The sequence below is a fragment of the Mastigoproctus giganteus genome, chromosome 7 (genome assembly GCF_048544385.1).
Source record: "Mastigoproctus giganteus isolate SK-2022 chromosome 7, ASM4854438v1, whole genome shotgun sequence".
Classification (NCBI taxonomy): Eukaryota; Metazoa; Arthropoda; class Arachnida; order Uropygi; family Thelyphonidae; genus Mastigoproctus; species Mastigoproctus giganteus.
In genome coordinates this window covers 209,127,710-209,150,812 of record NC_143581.1, presented here as the reverse complement: position 1 = coordinate 209,150,812, position 23,103 = coordinate 209,127,710, and the positions used below count along the sequence as shown (strand labels likewise).

Genomic DNA, 23,103 nt, shown 5'->3' with positions numbered 1-23,103 from the left:
CAAAAATAAAAAATGCAAGTGCATATATAGGTGTGATCAAAAAAAAAAAAAAAAAAAAATTTGGGGATTGAACTAATATGCATTTAACTTTATACTTTAACTAAATATACTTTATATTTTTACTGTCATTGAGACCTTCATATGTTAGTGCAATTTATATTTCAGAAAACAATTTGCAAAATAGCGATAAACTGCGACCTTAGATTTAGAATATACCAACCAATTGCAATGAATATTTCGCCATTGGGAAGCATTCAACAGTAGTAAGTCAGATTGAATTTTCTGTTTCTGTAATTTTTGATGTTTATGGGAAAACTATAATTTCATGTTTGTTTCAAGGCCAGTCTGTCATGAATTTCATATTTTCAGGCCATTTTCCAACATCATAATCCTGTGAAGTTTGCTGAATAGAAGTTTGTTCAAAGTTATCCGCACTTTTAATATTTGAACTTGGATTTATTTGGTAACTCTCACTACCTTCATTCGTTTTCTCACTTTCTAGATTTACAGTTTATACAGATACCCCAGGGGCTCACATCTGGTGAGTATGGGCTTGGCAAACCCAGGGTCCTGAGCTGGATATCATCATTCTTCTTTCTTGGTGATTCCCTTCTACTTCTGACTCTCTCTCTCTCTCTCTCTCTCTCTCTCTCTCTCTCTCTCAGGGTAACACGGGATTTTTTTTTTTGGCTGGTGCAGCATAAGTCTCAGGCTTCCTTGCACCTTATGGCTAATAATAATAGTAATAATAGGGAAATGAAGCTTACTGAATATTCTAATCGATCTCTTTTGAAGTAGACTCCTTCACACCGAATACACCAATTTCACACTTCTGGAAGTATTTGCATCTCTTGGACTTTCTAATAATTCCTGTGTCATTTTCTAAATAAATTTCCTATCATTGCATCTGTGACCTTTAATGGAGGCATTAAGTTAGAAAACAAAAATCACAGGGAGCTAAATCTGATGAGTACGGCACAAGTTGAGAGGGGGGAGCACAATTACAGAGTGCTTTGCAAATTCGTGAATGGAAAGCCTGAATATGTAGTAGCGCTGTAATGATCTAAACACCAATTCCCTGAAACAAACTTTTCTAGCTGTTTTTTCTGAACAGTATCCACTATCTCCATACTGTTTTGTAGTTTGGGTTGTTTGTAGTAATCATAGTTCACTGTTAACCATGTGGAACAAACTCATGATTAAGATTCTCTTGCTTTATAGGGCATCAGAGAAGACAGTTCTTCCACCAAGAGAATTAGGCCTTTATATGGAAACAAAATCTATACACCCACAATTTGTCACCAGTAATGATAAAGAAACAAAGTGAGTCAGCAGCAGCACATTAAAAAAAAATCCTGACATGAGAACTCTGCTATGTGATCAGTGTCAATGCAGGGCACAAACTTGGCTGAAATATGTCACATTCTCAAATGTTGTGTTAAAATTGATTGACATGTCCCATAGGAAAATGCCAATTTCATTAGAAACTTTGCAGATAGTTAATGTCAATCATTTCTGATCAGATCATTGGTTTTGAAGTTGAAAGTTGGCCAGAGTAAGGATCATCTTTAACAGATAAGCAGCCCTCTAAACTTTACAAACCACCAGAAAGTCTCTGAACAACACACAGCATCTTTTCCAAAAGCCATTTTTAACATTTTGTGAGTTTGTTGACTTTACCCTAGTTTGAAACAAGGTTTAATTCACTGCTCAGTAAAATCACTCATTTTAAAATGCAAAAAAAAAAAAAAACATATAAAGCACCTATTCAATGCACAATCATTCAGACTGCAGCTAAACAGGTAATTCGTGTGTTACTGTAGTTGGACGAGTCACTGAACACGTTGCCACAAGCCACAACTCACTACAATGAAGCAATTCCAGGGTACAAAGTAAGTTATTCCCTGACCTTTTTGATCGCACCTCATATTATATTACTTTTTATGCATTTTACGAATTTTTTTAAATGTTAATAACTTTACCCTAATTCACAATTAAAATAGAAAAAAAACTTAATAGGGGCAACACTAAAGAGTGGAAGGGATGAATTTAATGAAACAGAAATAATTTTTTCATTAATGTTAACTTTTTTTTTATTTCAATCTAATGAACATTTAAAGTGTTCTGTTAACAATTTTAAACAGCATTTTACTTCATTTAACATTCAAATTACTTATTTGCATTAATGAAAATTAAATGCAGCTATCTTATTACATAACATACAATGGCAATTTTAAACAGGCAAAAAAGTATGAATTACTGGAAAGGAGATGCATTCTATGTAAGCATGCATAAGTGTGAATATCTTACATGCACATATAAACAGTGCAGAAAATTGTGGTGCATGAAATGTCAATAAAATGCATGCAAAACAAACAAAAAAGAAAAAAAAAAAATCAGCAAGCAACCTAGGCCAGTAGTCTTTACCTTTATTCTCCTCCTGGACATTCTTATAAGCCAGCAAAGATGCTCAAGGAATTTTTTAGTCTACAGGTTTCAAATATCCACATCTCAATTCTAGTGATATAGAAGTGCTTTGTGATGCATTATTACTTTGCAAGGAACACTATGTGGATGGTGATTTGTACAGTCACAGAATATCTGGTGTACACACACATTCTTAATGAGAAATTTGATTTGTTTTGAATTATATAAAAAAATGACATGTTTTGTTCATTAAATTCCATTTTATGCTTATTTGTTCAGTAACCAGTCAGTCAATATTTAAATTAGTATCAATTTAAAACTTGGTTCAGTGAATGCCAATGTAAAATATCCTCAACCCCTTTTACTATTACAAATAATGCTACAACTGCTATTCTATAGTGGACCAACAATGTGGTTCACCCATTCCTTTTGGTCTGTGCAAAGAACCTAATATAATTTCTAAACATAATGTAGATTGATAAACAATAATAAAGAACAATATGCAGTATACTACACCAACACTAAAAATGCTCGATTGTAACATTGCTCTTAGCATATTCAGTTCACCAAGGACAAGCATGTACTTTCGCTAGTAACGTTTTCAAATTTCCACGTTCTTGACCACATGACTAATGGCAGGATGAAACTGCATCTCGAAGGCTGATAAAGTTTCATTTCTGGCTGTTAAGTAATCAGTGTAAACTTCAACAAATTTTATTAGTAGCTATTAGTGGTGGGGTCCCACAGGGTTCAGTGCTGGGCCCCATTGTTTTTTGTATTTACTAATGATATTGACAAAGTTACATTAGACTTAATACCTAAGTTTGCCGATGATACAAAGGTTGGCAGGGTGGTTAATGACAGTAATGAAGGTATGTTGCTGCAACAAGATCTAGAAAATTTAGGCAGATGGGCTGAGAAATGGCAATTGAAATTTGGCATTGACAAATGCAAGGTACTGCATATGGGTAATATCAGAGTAATGTACCAACTGTGTGGTACTACACTCAGAGTAGCAGAAAATGAAAAGGATCTTGGCAGTAATTGTACAGTCAGATATGAAGTTCTCTAAGCACTGCAGACAAGCTGCCAGGACAGATCAGGAGGTTTTGTCAATGATATATAAGAATTTTGTTAGCAGGGATAAGGAGGTGATTATATATAAAGCAATGGTCAGGCCACATCTTGAGTACTGTATTATACAGGTCTGGAGGCCTCATTTTAGAAAAGGTGTAGAGCTGATGGAAATGGTACAGAGAATGGCAATGAGATTAGTGAGGGAAACAAAGGGGGTGCTATTACCAAGAAAGGCTTCAGTTTTGCAAAAATTGCAGCATCTGGACACTGGACACCTGTGAGGTGATCTGATAGGTTTTTTAAGGCTTTGAATAGCATGAGCAAACTCAATGCCAATGGGATTCTTCCTCTAGCTCAGACTATGCACATGAGAGGGTATAAATTCAAATTGAGGAAGAAGGGTTGCAAAACAGATGTGTGAAAGTTTGCCCTCAGCCAATGGGTTGTTGATTGCTAGAACAAGTTTCCATCCATTGTTGTGGAAGTGGATAGTTTGAATAAATTCAAGAACTAGACAAACTATCTGAGGGGATTTATAGGTGAAATGGAAATTGTTTTTTGGCTTATGCTGTATAAGCTTGCTTTCTTGCATCATTTGTCACTACTAATACAAAACAATGCAGGCAGTAAAGTAAATTTGGTGTTTAGACAACACTGTATAATTTTTTTTTTTTTTTTTTGGTAGTTGTTGGCGCATCAGCTTCTGTGGCCATAATGCACCTCCCAAGGTTTTTGCAGTACTTTAATCCAAGCGTCAAACCCAAAGGTCGCGGGATTCGAATCCGCAACCTTTGGGTTGCCAGGTAGGCACTTTACCCACCCGGCTAGCCCGGTCGGCAACACTGTATAATGTTCATCTTTATATATTATGAGAAGAATTCTTTTCTGCCATTTGTCTGTACAATTAACTCAGTCTTTTTTGCTTTCCAGCACCTTTGTATTTGCTTTGCACTGATTTTTTTTTTTTTTTTTTTCCTAACCTTGTTTTCTGAAATTTATAAGTAATTTGAAATTATGCTAGAAGTTCTATTAACTGGTATGGATGAACCAAATGTGATAAGAGAATTAGGAAATGTTGGCACAGTGCAAAATTTTCACATCATAGATGATGCTGGCAGAGTTAAGTAAAACATGCAGAACAAAATAGCCATCTACTGCTTTCCTTGTGTTGGTCATAGGTTAAACATTTATTTCTGAAAACTTAATTTCTTAGAATTACTACAAGGGTAAATCAACAAGCAAAGGCAATTCACAGGTAAAAATAACACCCCACATCAGAACGTGCTCCAAAGGTACATTGATTATACCTATAACATTGTTAGAGAGAGAGAATGTCTACATGTGTCACCAGTTGCCTGTGTTGAGTCTGTTTTATACCACCGAGGTGTAACCATGTTGGCTCTGCTTTCCAATTGCACCATTAGTGAAGAATATGCTGTTATTACATTTGTTGTCAGGAGTTAAACCCTCCAAGATTCACAGACAAATGTTAGTACAATATGGAGAAAAGTATTAGTCAACATGTGTACAAATGGGTAAAAAGATTTAGGAATGGTGTGGTTAACAAAAACTGTTCAGACCATCTGACAACTTCAACAATGGCAAATAATGCTGATCGAGTTAATGCTATCATTCAAGAAAACCAATAGATTGCTGTTTCTGAAAGGTTGGATGCCAGCCATAGGTCTGTGCAATGCTCATATACAACTTCAAATATTGCAAGGTTTGTGCAAAATGGATTCCCAAACTTCTCATAGACAAGCAAAAACAGAAGCATTTGGAAGTTTGTATCCAATTTTTGCAGAAATATGATGAAGGGTGACAATTCCCACGATAAGTTGTTACAGGAAATAAGATATGAGTCTGAAAGCATGCAGCAAAACATAGAACAGAAATGCATACCATCTTCAACAAACAAAAAATTCAAAGTGCACCATCTTCCAGCAAAATCACAATGTTTTTGAATTTGAATGGGTATATTCTGGAACATCATCAGGATATGGAAACTCAATATTGTGAGATAACAGAGCACAATATCTTGCACAATGTACAAGATATTGTGCTCTGTTGGAAGAGAAACTGAAATCTGACATTCACAGTATATGTAGATGTTTTATGTCAAAAGGTGTCTACTGCAGCATGACAATGCTTGACCTCATTCAGTTGCTGAAACTGTTGAAATGATTCAAAAACTTCATTTTGAAGTTCTCCCTTGTCCACCATAATCTGAATCTCACCCCTTCAGACTATCACCTTTTGGGCCACCAAAAAAAAAGGCATTACATAGACATCGATTTTCAAATGATAAAGTCGAAGAAGAGATGCACAAGTGGTTTCACAAACAACCACATATATTTATAAACAGTATTAAGAATGCTTGTAGACCAACATGAGAAGTGTTTGGAAAAACAAGGGGAGTTTTTTTGGTTTTTTTTGACTAATGCTATATAAGCTTTCTTTCTCATATCATTTGCCACTACTGGTACTACTACATGGGAAGGTAGTACTAAAATTTTTGCAAAATTTTTATTATCTTGATTTAATAAAAAATAAAAATCACCTTTACTTTTTAATTTACCTCTGCATATTTTTTATGATATTGGCATATGACATAAGCTCTTTAACTACGAAGTTATTATGAAATGAAATACTATTTTGTTAATATCAGCATATACAGCTGATATAAAATCTATAAGCTAGTAATGTTAACTGGGCAGATATGAAGGGGAAATATAGGTTTTTTTTTTTTTTTTTTATATATATGGACAATGACCTTAGTCCATAAATCACATGCAACAAGGTTTAACTTTTACAAAATATTATGACAAATCAAATATATATAACCATGCATATATAACCAAAATGCTCAAAAAACTTACTGAAGTATGGGATACATCCAAAGTTCTTTCTGTGATCAATCAAAATATAAATAAATCAAAAACTGATATAAAACTACTTTATTTAAACTGTATTGTGTGATAAAATAAAATATAAGCCTCGTATAAGTCACTAATAATATATCAGTATCACCTAAAATCAAATTTTCTAATATTTATATGAGAAAAATGTTTTTATTTATTAAGATGACAGAGCCACATTGATAAAATGGGCCATAATGTCCTGGTAAAGTTGGCTAATAGCATCACATCTCAAGGACTATGAAGTTACTGTAAGCTGGTTAAGTTAGCTAGTTAGACATCATGCAAAGTGATGCTGTGTGACTTAATGACTTAATTTTTTCCAAAGCCATAACTGAATAGTCACAGGTTTGAAATAAGTATTCTTAACCAATCTGCTTTTGTTTATTAAGCAGTATTTACAAAATGAATTTTTCCATTAGAGGGAAAAAATAAATTTTCCAAGGTCTTTTACCAATACAATCCATTTCTCATATTGTGAGGTTGACAATGCAAATTTCCTTAGTCAAATAAACAGCATTTCTCAAAAAAAAAGTATAATCAAAAAAATTATCAGAGAAGTAAATTAATAAATAAAAAATATTATGGGTCATAACATGGGCTTTGAAACTGAAATGAATAACACTTACTCCTCAGGAGTAAAAATATGCTCTTAATTGAGTGAAAATTTCTAATAAGATTTTCATCTGTACTTATATATCATTGGGATAAAAGTCTTGGTGACTGGCCATTTTATAATCTACTTCTGCATTTCTTCAACAGCAATAGAAAAGAAAGAAAGAAAGAAAGATATTGATAAAAGCAGCTAATTTCTATAAAGACACAAAGTAATTCCCAAAAGTAATGCACAAAATCAGTTAATTTAAAATGAATCTATTTTATAACATAATTTACATTAACACCTTATAACTGCTTCCCAACATTCAGGTAATTTTTAAATACTATTTGTCTACTGAAGTTAAGCTGTGTAATGCAATGGATCACAGCTGCACTCAGTGCTTCTAATGATGGAAATCTTTATCCACACAACAATTCCTTGAGCTTAGGGAATGAATCGTAATCACAAGGCTCATATCAAGACTATGGGGGGGTAAGGTAGTGTTTCCCTACTAGGTAATTGGTAAAAATAAGCTGTACAAACTGTGATGAGGTAGTGTGTTGTCATAGAGTTCAAGCACACCAGCTTCCAACATGTGATTGCTTCTGACAAATTTTCAGGCATAATTTATAATGAAGAAATGTTGCACAGTTGTCTCCAGTTATTGATGTTTCAAGTGGGAAATGATCAGCAGCAATAATGCCCTCATGATTATAGGTCATGATGACCACCTATGATTACTGCCAGTAATGCCAGAAGTGTGGCAAAGATAGATGGATATTTCCATCTGAGCTGATTTATGTCAATTCAGGTTCAAAGTGTAAAGAAGTTGCACAGCAGTTACTCACACATGATCAAAAAGGTGGAGAATTTTTAAAATGCATTGTCTCATGTCCGTATCTCATCAATGGCAACAATGCAATTTTAAAAACTCTCTACCTTGTTGGCCATGTCTGCGTAACTGCTGCACAATTTCTTTACACTTTGCTTTTTGCTCAGCTGACAGCACCCCACTTAAAATTCTGTGAATGGATGATTCTGGTATTCCAGATTCATTGGCTATTTCTTCACAGGTTATATGTCTGTCTTCCTTTAAAATAGTGATAATAATGGCTGCCAATGTGTAGTCTATAGATGATCTTGGTCTACCCGAGACTTATTTTCAACACTAGTCTGGCTTTGATGAAACCTTTGAGACCAGTGTGAAATTGTGCTATAATCTACTGTTGACTCGCCACACGCTTTCCACAATAATTCATAAATTTGTGTTACTGTTCAAAGTTTCAATTTTGATAAAAGATCTTTGATCTTAAAATGTAATCTGACTTGAGGCAATATGACAATCCATTTTTAAAAGTCTGTGCAAACATTCCATGCAGGAACTTTGTTTCAAGCACTCTAATGTTCAGGTTAAACTTCAAATTATCATCCTGATAAATGTCAGTTACATGGGCATAGAGCAAGGAGCATTTATGCAGTGTGCATTACTTTTAGGAAAAGTCTTGTATATTTGCTCACAGTACCGACCTCAAATTTTGCATCTACATAGATAAATCATATATCATTCAAAATCTCAACCAGGAATCAAGTTGATGTTAGTTAATCATAAATTAATGAGTTAATTTTTAAATACAAAATTAAGTAACGATGTATTTGTGCAAATAGCTAACTGACACTGTAATTAAGGATATTACAAGCATAACAATAACTGATGAATAAACAGTGTAACGGATGTGGTATGTTGAAATACATTTGTAAGAGTCCCCATCCCTCACTTTGATAAAACAAAATGATATAAATAAGTGTGTTGCTGGGAGGAAAATTTGCTAGTTAAATAAACTAACCAACATGTTAAACTGGAACCTTATCTTTAACCTTTATATTACTCATATTTAATTTGGTAATAAAATATTTTTGAAAATTTGACTTTATTGAAATATATTTAAGAGTATGTGCTGATCGATGTTAGTACTACAAGTTAAGTATTCTTTAAAAAATCCACATGCAAGGCAGTATTTTAAATTTTACCCAACAGTAATCTAGGTTAGGTCAACTTGTAATTATCCATCTCTTTATTAAGAAGTGTTGCTCATTTGAAGTACATAACAGAAGCAATGCATGATTACTTCACAGTATGAGTCAAAGGCCTGTAAAAGACTATTTTCTCTAGTAGCAAACTTCTGAGTGCAGTAGGTTTTTGTTTTTCTTTTTTACTGTACTCAATGGGTCACTTGCAGAGATGGACTGGCCATAAGACTTACCAGGGAAACCCCAGTGGGCCAGAGGTTGGAGGCTGATGTGACTTTGGCCATAAACAATATGGTCATAAATACTAGTATGAGGTCGCTGCAAGTTTTCCCTGGTAAGAATTTTTGACCCAGTCCACCTCTAGTCACTTGTAATAAATTAAAACCATTGTGAAAACAGACACCTCTCTAAAAGGGACACCTCTTGTTGTGAATGCTCAGGTTTGGGTTGCAGTCAGAAATACTAGAAATTACATGTTAGACAACTTCTCTAAACAGATACTCTAATTCAGGTGCAGATACTTAATAGGTGTCTTGTTGGTATTTTCAACCTTCCTAGATGGAAATCAAGGGTAACTGATACACATGCATTTTTCCATTAGTCAACAGGCTTTTTGCAATGAAGGCAAGTGAAGATTAAGGTCAATACACTAATACTAATTAGCCATGGATTATCACAGAGCAGATGGCTATGTTTACCAACTTATGTTGTTGTTTGTTTGGTAGTTGTTGGCACATCTGCTTCTGTGGCCATAATGCACCTCCCAAGGTTTTTGCAGTACTTTGATCCAAGCCCGAGGCGGGATTCGAACCCGCAACCTTTGGGTTGCTAGGCAGGCACTTTACCCATCCGGCTAGCCCGGTCAGCTTACAAACTTATTTGAGCTGACTGATTGCAGCTTGTTAAATCAGAGTACACACCATGCTTTCTGAAGTTGGTTTGTAAATTCCACCGTGGTTACTGTTTTGTAATTATGCTGTCATCTACTTTTCAATATTCAAGAAAATTAATACTCAAACACCAGCCAAGTATTTAATAAAATAGAATAGAATTAAATACTTGGCTGGTGTTTGAGTATTAATTTTTTGAATATGGAATTTCCCAGCCATATAGGCCTGTTTGAGGATATCTACTATTCAAGTTGATCATTTTTTTTTTTTATTTTTTTGTTGTCCTTGCTTTTTCCCATTATATATGGGGTCAGTGTTTTTTTTAAAATTTTTTTTTTTATTGTTTTGGCATGCAATTTTTACGGCTGGATGCCCTTCCCGACGCCAACCCTCAACCCTTTTATCCGGGCTGGGGATATGTGGTGGTAATTCTCCGACCTTCCGCTTGTTATTTGGTTTTTAGGAGCATTAGCAACTAAGGCCATATTGCTCCGGGATATGCGGTGGTCATTCCCTGACCTTTCCGCATCCTCCGCATTTGGTGGTGACGGGCTCGAACCCCGGTCTAATCAAGAAACGTGTGCTATGCACTGCTGCTCCTTCCCACCTCCGACCTTCCGCATCCTCCGTATTTGGTGGTCACGGGATTGAACCCCGGTCTAATCAAGAAGCGTATGCTACGCACTACTGCTCCTGCCCACCTGGCTATGGAGGAGCCACTTTTCCAGTTGGTCATTAAAAAACACAAAATTTGGCAATTTTATTGTTTTGAGAAATGCTGTTTCCAGAATTAAAAATAAAAGAGAAAAAAAAAATTAAGAGATAGAGGATATCTTTGAGTGCTTTTAATCACCAACTGGAAATGTAGTTGATAGCACAATTATGAAACAGTAAAAAGCACAGAGAGTATTTTGGTTTAACAAGCTGCAATCTGCCACTGCCATTACGTGTAAATTTCAAACACAGTTTATAAAGGAGACATTGAGTAGATCTGCAATCCTGCAATGGCACAGAAAATTCAGGACACCTTTGTGTCCTCTTGGCAAATAGTTGGCTGAAAAAAAAAAAAAAAAGTCAGTGTGGGTACAGTGGAACTGGTTTGAAGAAGTTTTACGCAAAGCTCAGGAAAACATATGACATGCCAGTTGTGAGCTTCACATGTCAGGGTCAATAATGTGTGACATGTTATAATTATCTGAGGATAAAACCATATAAGTTACAGCTTGTATAGAAGCTGTTGATCGACAACAAGACCAAGAAGATGGAATTTTGTTGGTAAATTTCATGATTACAGTACCATCTATTGCAGCATGCACATTTTCCAACTGGTATCAGAAACTTGAAGTATCCTTTATCACCCGGAAGTAGTTTCAGATGTCACATACCCTATTCACACAATAACATTTGTTTTGTAAAGGTGGTTTGTGGACACATTCAGTATTACTGTATATCAACAAAAACACTATGTGATGTTTGAAGTTACTTTCATAACTGCTTTAGAAACAGCAGTGTTCAGCTTTTTGAGTGAGTGGGGTGATGACAATTTTCCAATGCAATTACATACCACTTTCACTCAGCAGCAGTGGCAGGCCCAGATAGGGCTATAGTCCCTCTACCCATGATCAAAATAATGTAGATTTTTTTTTTTTTTTTAACTGCTACATGACAGTTAAAGCTTAATTCTCCAAACACTGCTTAAGCAACTACATGTAAAGTTTGTGTATGTACATTTTATTTTGGAATACTGGTCAAAATTTTTCAGGCATTACATTCATTGCATGGTAATTTTTTTAAAAAATGAAATTCTTAGTGTTTGCAACAGGGTTATATGCAGAAATTTAAAATGGGAGGGTGTATCCTCATTATAAAAATTCTATATCAGAAAAAATAATGAATATGGACTAGTATGCAATCTAATTATTCATAATGAATAATAAAAATTGCCAAAATGAAATTCTCTAAATGAAACGATTTATATTCATTTTTACTAAAAGATGTGTTATTTGTTAAAATTTAATCAGTTACTGTTAATTACTTAACTAATTAGTTTTATTTAACTAATTAATTGGTTAACTAATGATAATAAAAACTAAGTAAGCAATCAGCTACAGTGAATTTCATTTTTGTAAATTACTGAAGCTGGCTACACTAACCTCTGCAAAGACACCTCCCTATAGTGGACACTTTAAAGAGGTTTTGCTGTATTACAAAGTACTGCTCGTGTGGATATCCCCTGCCCTCCCCACCTTAAAAAAAAAAAAAAAAAAAAAAAAAAAAACACACAAGGACTAAAATTTCAGTTGCGGAAATTTATAGAAGCAGGAAAGGCTGGCACTTGGCCACCTTGATGACAAGCAATAATTACACAACAGACTGCTACACTCTAAATTTTGGTTGTTTCATTTTTGATAGTCTTACCCATATAGTAATGTTCTTACTGAAATTTATATTACATATTAACTTATCTAATTTCCTTGATTAGTGATCACTCTCATACAAGTTGAACTGTTTTTTTATGAGCATATGCAAATAGTTTTTCATTCAATCAATTAACTAATTATCTCAGTGACAACTGATTAAACAGCCTTCTCTGGCAAGTTACTAAATTTTATATACAGGTTTTTTTAACCTTTAAGTTTTAATTACAATATTTGTTATTATTAATAATAATACACATTACCTTTAGTTGATTCATGACAGCAGCTTCCTCCTCTACAGCTTTCCTTAAACTTTCATCTACAGTTAATCCATTCACCTCATAAGAATTGTTAATGTGGCTGGAAAAGGCATTACTTGTAGTAGAAAATGCTGTAACAGCATTTTGTACAGAAGTATTCCTTGAAAGAAATAATGTGGCTGGTGTAAACAGAAAACACTACTGAATACAAAATAATGAGCAAATGAAAAACAAAATAATGAGAGTGAATTACTGACAACAATTATAACAAAATGGCTGCTAGTTACTGTGTTTTATTAATCTAATATTAAAAATAGAAAGAAATCATTACTTCTTACTTTCTCTTTCCAGGTTTCTTCATTAGGTAAATTGAGGCTAGTTTATAATCGTTTTTTTTTTTTTTAGGTTTAAAAATAGAGATGCTTCAACTGGAATGCATTTTAGGATGAATAAAGTTAGTTTTTTTAAATACACTTGCACTTCTTAAGTTTTAAAATGCCTTTTATAATCATTTAACAATAGATAGTAGAATGAGTTATGTAAAAAGAGGCTTTTGCTATTTTTAATATTAGATGACAGTGAATTAATAAATAAATAAATAAATTTTCTGTTTATACTCCGGGATGACCAAACGGTCAGAGGAGTTTACAAGATACACAGAATACAAGAAACAGCACCACATTCAGCAGTCACGGGCTTGAACCCCGGTCACTCAAGGCACGTGTACTTATGCACCCGCACGCCTGACCACTAGGCTACGGCGGCCTATTTAATAATAAATTATGTTATTTAAAAACAAAAAAATTGCTTTTTTTTTTTTTTTTTGGTAACATAACTTGCTTTACAAGTAACTCTTACACTGGTTTTTAGTATAACCAATCCTTTTTTTCAATACAGCTTTTCTAACAATTTGCCAATGCCATGATATCTTCACAAAACTGTTTAAGAAAAATTAAGAAATCACACTTTTACAATGTGAATATTGTTTTAATTTGTTTATTAGTAAAAAAAAAAAGGATAAAATTTTTACAAACTCTGACCTCATCAGTTCACTATCTAAATTAAAAAGTGGCTAATACTTCTGAATTTCATTAATTAAGGATGTTTAGCATTCATTACTAGCATCTAAATCATGCTTGATTGGAGAGACTTGGAGCAATGAAGAAGGAATAACCATATCAGGATTATAAAGACAGGATGGGATAGGAATGATCTTTATTGCACTCAAACAATAGGACAACAAAATATATACAGCTGTTATGGTATCTTTCATATTAATGTTACAAAATATAAGACCACACTTTTCTGTTTCTTTTCCATCACAATAAGCTTTATCTTAAAATGTACCTTATGTGTACCAATGGAAACAACCCTTGATAGACTTTTATCAAGTACTGAAGTGTATAGCTCATTCCACAACAGCATGTCCACATGAAACAAAGGCCAATAAAGTTACTATATTAATACTTTCCCAAATTTCAAATATGTACAATCACAAACTTGTTTTCAGAACTTCTGAAGAACAAAAACATAACACGTCATGCTGTTTTAAATTGAACAAGAAATGTATATTTGTTAAAAACATAAAAGAAAAATTACATTACTGTCTTAGTTCAAAGTAATCCATATGGAAAAACTTCCTCTTTGCTTGTGATCTGCTAACTACAGCCCTGACTAAAGAAACCTTAAATAATTCCTCTTGTCTGATACAATTCAAACTCAGACCACTCTAAATGAGTAACTAGTATTGCTTTATCCATAATATTCTTTCATACACTAATCACACTATAAAGAAGTGATGCAAAAAACTGAAATGCTGTATAGAAAATGCTGTGTAACATTGAAATATATTTTCACTAAGACAAAATCATTGAAAACATGACAAACTGCTTAAAGTTATAGGAGCATTAAGGAAAAGATCACCTAAAGTTAAAATAGTAATCAAAACTGCCACTCCTTCTCCCTTATTGTTCATTGTAATTATATGTATAACTAATCAATAAAGTTTTTCACTAGTTTTGAGAGCTGGTCTGCCTTCTTATGACCATACATACTTTATTGAAGCTATTTATGCCTATTTTTGGTTAAGTTGGAATTAAGTCATTAATCAATGTTAAGTATTCTGCTTAAATTTATTATTAATTATTTTGTTATTCTCAAATGACTAATCTACAAATGGCATTGTTGGAGCTAGTGTCTTTCATACACCTCCCCCACAATTGTTTCCAAAGTATTTAGGCATACCTAGAAGAAACAGTAGTTGAAACTCCTTTCTTTCCTTCAAGAAAAGTAAGATGATTCTCCATTTCCTCCAGAAGACTACTAGGAGCCTAGAACATAAAAAATAATAATAATAATAACAAAAAAATAAAAAAATAATAATAATCAAACTTTAAAAATAAAACATTTATCATCTGCTGTTAATGTAATGAAATATAAACAGTTAAAAAAGTTTGCTCACTAGTTTCAGCTGGTCTTTCCTTCTTATAACTGTACATACTGTATTAAGATATTTATGTTTACTTTTTTTTTTGTATCGGTAAGGAATTAACATCTAACTAAATTAAAGTATTTTATGAAATAATTGTGTTATGTATTGTGTGCATAAAAGTGCTCACACCATCCTAGATTCAAGTATGGTTGTGTGAAGCAAAGTAACAACTGCAAAGGCAGAACAAAACAAAAAAAAACCAACCTTCAGGAGTAATGTTTTAAGCATCTCTCCATTAATTCACATTTTGCATATGACTTTGGGTACTATATTTGTCAGTTTCATGCTTTCAGAATAAATTCAACATTTATAATAGCCCACTGGCAAGAATTTATAATCAAGTCTTATTAACATTTTTGTAATAACAGAGATGAATACCTATTATTACTAGTAAATATGCAAGTAACACTTTTTCATCCCATTCTATAGTTCTTTTAGTTCTTGCTATAAAAAATATTACCTAACTAAAGGCCTATGTGTATACTAAAGATCAAATAGAACAAAACTGGGGAGGAGAGATCACAGAATCTGACATTTTTTTTTTCAATTGTAAACCAATCAACATTCAAATAATATGAAATTTAGTTATACTGAATTCTACATATTTGACATTATAATTTCAATGAGGCAATCGCTAAATGAAGACTTGAATGTGGAAGGAGGGCAAGGAATGAAATGAGAATGAACACAGTTACCAAGAACTATCTTTGTGTCTCTTTATAAGATGAAAAAAAAATAGACAAAAATAAGTACATGTCATAAATTCTCGCTTGTTAACTATGCTTAATTAATTAAACATTCCAACAGTCACTTGAATAATCAAAAGATGCTGTGGGATACAATAGAGGGCTCAAAATGAAAAAATTTATGAAATGGGAACACTTGTCAGGATAACAGAGGACACTTAACTTATATGTGATATTACTGATGCATAAAAAAAAAACTGGAAGGTGTTCTGGCATTCTTGCAAGTCCTATGGTAACACCTAGTAACTGAAAATGTAGATGGCTGAAAAATAAATTTCAAATTAAATGGGTAAGTTATTCAGGAACTCAGTGCATGGTGATATGAACTATGGTGATATTTTATTCAACAAGCCATTTTAGTTGTATACAGAAAAAAAAAAAAAAATCATCCCATACCTTGGAAATTTAGTCATTCTACACTTAGGAGATACAGTCCTCAAAGCAAAACTTGTTCAATGTAGCTTTCTCTTTCTGAAATTCTGCAGTACCAATTATAGAGTTTTGGTGAATACTGAGAATGCCTCTTTTCAAATCATCAAATGTGTAAGGAATAGTTTAGAAAAGTATCTGAGTATATTAGTAGGAACAGCATTAAAATGGCATAATGATGCGAGAAAGCAAGCTCATTTTTCATCTTCAAAAAAAAAAAAAAAAAAAACTCTCATTCCTGTCATCAACAACTGCCTGTTCAATTTCTCCTTGAATTTTGCTGACTTCTCTACCTCAGCCACACTTGCAGGCAACTTATTGCAACGTTCCACAACATGCTGCCCAAAGATAAAGTTGATAAGATCTAGTCTACTGTTACTCTAAGATTTTATAGTTGTGCCCTTAGTTGTTGCTTCACTCACCATTTAGCCTATTCCTACCTCATTCATTTTCCTAATCCCCTCAAGGTCTTATACACTCATAAAATTCCCCACCCCCAGTCTTTAAGCATTGCAGACCACATCTTTTAAGCTGTCCTCATAGGAATAATGGTTAATGCGCTTTACTAATCAAGTTGCCCTTCTTTTCAGCTTCTCTAGAAGTGATCTTTCTTTAGATGTGGCCATCAGAGGATACAATATTCCAAGTGTGGTCATGCCATCATCTTATAAAGAGGGATAATGACATCTTCTCTACTTGCAAAATTCCAATAAATAACAGATAAAATATCATGTGCCCCTCTTAATGCCCATTTACACTGCATTTTAAATATATGTCTTTCTAAATCATAATCCTCAAGTCTTTCTCATCATGTAAAGTATCCTTTACATGATGAGAAAGTTTATAGACTAGTGGAATTCCTATCCCACTAGTCTATAAACTGCTTGAGTTTCTGTTCTCCATGTATCTTGCATTTGGTGGCATTAATTTTAGCAGCCATTTTTCAAAACACTTGAAATGAAATCCTCTTGAAAGATTTGAACTGATTTTGAAGGTTGTTAATGATCAGAACAAGCTATGCTTGTTCACTGATCGTTAACTTTCTTTTTAAGCAGTCATCAAACTTTGACAGCTTTCCCTGAATTCCCTCATCAATATCATTTCCCTCATCAATAACAAGAAAGCAAGAGAGGTACTAACACTAATCCCTAAGGAACAATACTTGATACTCCATATCCACTCTGAAGAATACCTACTTATAACCACCCCATCTCATGTCCTTCAACTAACCCCTAATCTATTGATGGATCTTCTATTATTCCAACCTGTTTTAATTTATACATTAACCTTTCATGAGGAACCAAATCAAAAGCTTTACTAATGTCAAAGTTATTTGTGTCCAACTGTATTATAACTTCATCATAATAATTTACCAGATTTATTAAAGTAAGATTGCCCCTGTGCAAAATCATGCTGAAATCCATTTAGGATACCATTCATGTTGAGGTGGTCTTGTATTGCATCCTTAACCACAAAGGTCACACTGGGCTATAATTGCCCATCACTTCTTTAGCTTCTCCTCTATGGATTAGGGAGACACTTCTCCAGTCCAAGAAAATAGCCCTGAACCTAATAATCTCATTACATTAGGCAATAGTTGGATGCACTTTCCACCTTTTGGTCTGAGGCTTTGTACTCTCTCAGTCAAAGCACCTTTTCAGATAGGTGCTTTGCTGATATTTATGTCACTTTTCTTTTCTAGCAGTTCAACTCAACTTGACTATTCATCCATGGTACCAATTCAGTTTTAATAGTAGACTGTTGTAAATTTCTGTTCAACATAGCCGCTATTTCAGCTGGACTGTCAATTATACTATCTCTTATCGTGCAAGGAGTCTAACAAATTGCCTCCAAAAGGAATCAAGTCAAATATATTTAAACCAAGCAATCAAGTCAAGTAGATGCCCTTGAAGGTATTAAAGTGGGGGACCCATCAAGCTCTCAGCTGCCCAACTCAATGCCAGAGCTCCCTCTTGTGCATCTGAACAGCAGCAGTCTCCACGGTAGAATGTGCTGGTGCCTCAGGAGATAGTTATTGTCAGAGAGACAGGTAATATATTGTGTAAAAAGGGAAGGTGGAATAGGGCCAGGGGCAAAAGTTGATGACATTGTAGAGCAGATATCACCTTTTAGGGGCACAAAGGGTCATATTATTGTAAACATTGGCACTAATGACATTAACAGTAGGAGATATGCAGACTTACTTAACAAGTATAGGTCAATATTGAAAAAAAGTCACAAGTTAGGGTTAAATTTGAAAGTGTCTGCAATTCTGCACAGACATATTAGGAGGGAGTACATGATGAGAGCCTTGTCAAGCAATTCGGCCCTGGAGAGATTGTGCAAGGCTCGTGGGATAGAATATTTCTCAGCATAGTCTGTGCTTGTTAACAGGAGAGAAGCAGTCTCTTATCAGGGATGGGATATACTTAAATAGAAGTGGTGCAAGAGTGTCTGCTGATGCTATCGAGGCAGTGTTAGGATGGGTTGGAAAACTGCTAGCTTAGGGGGGGGGATTCACAGACTAAAAGGTTAAACTTAAAAAGGTTAAGTAGTTTGTTGTACTGATGAGTACAACGAACAACTGTACGGAGAAATAGTGTGACAGTAAGTCAGACTGTCTAATAATGGGGGATTTTAACTTCCTAGATACTGACTGGAACTTGCGGATTGTTCACTCGCACACTAACAAGACTTTTGTGGATTTATTGAATGATTTTCTACAGCAGCATGTTAAAGAGGCAACAAGAAGGAGTAACACTCTTGATCTGATTATCAGCAGTGATTATTCTTGCATCAAGCATTTGCAGATAAAGGACCCACTGGGTGGCAGTGATCAGTGTAGTGATGTGTGATTTACTTAAAGATATTACTACCATCAGGGGTAAAGGGAATGGTTTTTGCTTCCGTAAAGGTGACTACGGTGGTCTCAGACAGTTTTTAAATTGTATACAGTGGAACAAACTGATGTTATCAAAAGCAAATTCTAAATGGGAAGCATTCAGGGAAGTAATCGTGGATGTTACAAGGCTTTTCATATCGATTAAGAAATACTGTTCAAGGTTTAGGCCTAAATGGATGTCAGATGAACTAATGAGACTCGTGACAGAGAAGAAAAATGCACAGGATGCATATAAATTATCAGGTGACACAGAGGCCTATGGCAGATATAAGCTAGTCTGTAATCAAGTCATAAAGGAGATTAGGCAAGCAAAGGCAGATTACGAGAAATCTTTGGCAAAGGATGCTAAGAAACACAGCAAGGACTTCACTTATATAAACTCTAGAAGAACTCTAGAATCACATTGGTCCACTTGATATCGATGGTTCGACTGTTGATGATTCTGCTCAGATAGCTGATAATCTGAATGAGTATTTTGCATCTAAAATCACATGAGAAGTTATTATGAGAGGAAAATGCCAGAAGTTTACCAAGAGTAAAGTGGAGGAGAAAATAAATTGCTGAAGTTAAACATAAGAAAGGCACTTGTAGTGAATGTGATCTATCAAGTTATATTAAAGGAGGCAGAAAATAAAGTAAGAAAAAACCCTTAGCCATAATTATGAGAGCATTCTTGGACTCAGGGGAAGTCCCCACGGACTGGAGATGTGCAAATGTATCCCAAATTCACAAAGGGGGATCTAAGGGTGACATGAGTAATTACAGACCAGTTAGTTTAACTTCTGTCCCAGGAGAAAATAATAAGAGTCACTGGCTAAAGATGCATTACAGGATCATCCAGATAAGACTGCAGTAATAATTCAGACACAGCACGGGTTTCAAAATTCAAAATTCACAGGTTTCTGGTTTCAAAATTCAATAAAATTTGTCTGACAAATTTTATTGAATACTGTGATGTGGTTACAAAGGAATTGGATGCAAAAAATAATTTTGATATCATATACTTGGATTTCAGGAAAGCTTTTGACACTTGTGCATGGAAGACTACTGTACAAATTGGAGCAGTACGGTATTAAGGGTAAATTGCTACAATGGATAAAAGGATGGTTGAGTGGAGAAGACAGAGGGTGGTAATCAATGGGTGCTGCTCTTCGTGGACTAATGTTATTATAATGCCAGTGTGCTACTGCAAAAGGATCTAGAAAAGTGTGCAGAAATTTGACTTTAGCCAGCAGGTAGTTGATTGCTGGAACTAGCATCCATCTGTTGTTTTGGAAGCTGATAGCTTAAATAGATTCAAGGATAAAGTGGACAAACATTTAGAGGGAATGGATGTGTGAAATGTGTTTTTTTTTTTTTTTTTTTTTGTTGGGCTGATGGTACAGAAGCTTTCTTTCTTGCATCACATGCCTCAATTACTACTACTACAACATAAGACCAACCAAAACTGCTATCATAAACATCAGGAAATCTGTTTGACAGTACTATTTTCAAACATTTCAGCCTTAAAATTTATAAAACAATCACTTGTATAAGACTTTGCAGCATCTTCTTAGAATCTGGTTTCAGAGTTAAACTTCATAACCCACTGAAGTGGGGATAGTCTTTTCTTAGGATTCCTTATTGAGTGTCTGGCATCATCCACTATAGCTAGCAGGCCTGCCATTGGATAAGCCTATTGTTTCCATTGCTTGAAAATGCAACCCAGTTCTTCAAACTGCCTAACTAAACACTAAACGTGCATTATACGAACAAAACTAAGCAGAATTTTCTCTGTATTTTAAGCAGAATTTCTACTTTTGTAGTAGTTTTTCACAATGAAAACTTTCTGCTGCATACTCTAAGACAATTCTAAAGCTGACAACATAAATTCAAACAAGTATCTAGATTCGTTTTCATTTTTAGTTTCAAGACTGCAGGAATTAGGAAAAATGTGGAACTTAAACGGCTCAATTAACAAAAAAAAAAAAAAAAAAAAAGCCTTGTATATATAGATGTCAACCAGGGGAACAGTGAAATTATACTGTAGTTTTCTTCATCATCATCAGCCATTTTTAATCCACTGCAGGATGACGGCCTCTCCAACAAATTTCTGGGGGGGGGGCTTAGAGGGGAACAGGCATTCTGTGTGTTATCAGACATTCAGTCTAAAACACTGAGGGACCCAATATCTTTCTATTTCAAAATATTTAGGAAAAGTCCGGTTGGCTTACCTCCCTGAAATCCACTCGTGCACACCTTCTCAGTGGTAAGCTGTTATGTCACTTAGGTGGTAATGAACGTGTAGAATGGTTCTTTTCAAGACACCTGGTAAGCGTGAAGAGAAAAAGACTAAACCCTCCAGCACATGAGCACGAATTGTAATTTTACTGTAATGTCAATACGATTTTATTTCTTTAGGCTGGAATGTTTTACGAAGGAGATACTCAAAGGCTTTTCAGCATGAAAATCGCCTATATAAGGCAAGAATAAAAGATGAAAAAATGTGGAAATTTGTTGGGTACTGTCTTGGGACAACATTTTTCAAAAAAAAATCTGCTTTTGCATCAAAAGAACAACCATACAAGGGAAAACTTTGAATATGTGGGCTACAGGTACTTGATAACTAAGTACCTTAGAGGAGACTTAATTGAGGTCTCCTCTAAGAGCATAAGACAGAGGAGAAAGTAAAATGAATGAGGGTGAAAGTTTCACTGTTATAAATGATTCCAGAACAAGGGACCATTATGAGGAAAGAGGTTTAGCTTGTAAGAAAGTTCCCTTTTATCCGGCAAGCTGTTGATTAGAAGTTTACTCCATTGGGTAACTGAGGCTGTCATCTGAGAAATAAGATGAGATAAAATTAGGTACGATTCAAAGCTCAGTTTGATATGTACCTAGTGAGGAGGGAGTCAGATAGTTTTTTATTATTTTATTTATTTTTGTCAGCTGTTACAGCAAAAAGTTTTGGGCTTCCTTGCACCACATGGCTAATACTAATTATTTAATTAATAAATTTTATATTATATTTTCACAAAATTCTTGAGACATAACCTGTTATATAATTTTGGCAATAGAATTTGACTCTAACAATTTGATTCAAAATTCTAAGTAATTTAATTTAAAATATTCAAACTTCATTAATAAAGCAGTTCTCATTAAGTTATTTAATGAAATAACTGAATAGAATGACAAATGGAATGAAAAAAAATAAAAATTAATCTGTTTACCTTTGTTAGATCTGGGATATTTCCTCTATCAATGCCAACTCTCTAGAAATATTTAAAAATTTTCTAATTACAAAAACAAGAACATATTAAATTATTAAATGCAAAAGTTAAACAAATAAGATAGTTCATTGGTATAATTTAAAGCTAATAACCCCCACTGGAAAAGGGAGGTTTGTCAAACTAGTAAGTGAAAAGAAAAAAGGTAATTAATATACAAAGGAAATACATATATTTAAAAGTACATAATGCTGAAAGACATTTTCAAGTGTTCTACATTATAAGCTAATATACGCAATCACTACACTGCATTAAAATTATAAGAAATTATTTTTAAAAATTAATTTATTTTTAAATTAATTATTTTTAATTATGCTATATATGTAAGCGTAAATTTATTTTTATTTTGCTAACTGGAAAATATTCTTCCGATTTTCACATATCATTTAAAGTGGGGTCCACTGTATTTTGTTGGCGATCCCTGGGTTAGATGCTGTGCTATTGAACTTTGGCTTCTTTGAGACCATAAAAAATTGACTTTGAAGAGTGCAGTTTGTGACTTAAAGAGAGTAGAAGGTACGCAAAATCTAGATGCTGCAAAAGAGATTGTGATTAGCAGCAATGAAGAGGAAGAAAATTAAATGAATGTACATTACTGACATAGAGACGGGATACACTTAAACAAAGGTGGTGCAAAAGTTTTTGCCAGTATTA

At 34.0% G+C, this 23,103-nt stretch overlaps 1 protein-coding gene across 6 annotated transcripts in view; it reads right to left on the bottom strand.

Annotated features, from left to right (window-relative positions):
* The window catches only part of LOC150083636 (phosphatidylinositol-binding clathrin assembly protein LAP-like), a 162,471-nt gene that overhangs the window by 51,374 nt on the left and 87,994 nt on the right, over nucleotides 1–23,103 (bottom strand). For all 6 annotated transcript variants that reach the window (XM_090377403.1, XM_090377402.1, XM_090377406.1 and 3 more), the window contains 3 exons: nucleotides 22,393–22,434; nucleotides 14,860–14,945; nucleotides 12,619–12,775 (listed from right to left, as the gene is read on the bottom strand). In XM_090377403.1, the coding sequence (XP_090233529.1) occupies nucleotides 12,619–12,775; nucleotides 14,860–14,945; nucleotides 22,393–22,434 (285 nt within the window). The remainder of the gene's footprint in view (nucleotides 1–12,618; nucleotides 12,776–14,859; nucleotides 14,946–22,392; nucleotides 22,435–23,103) is intronic.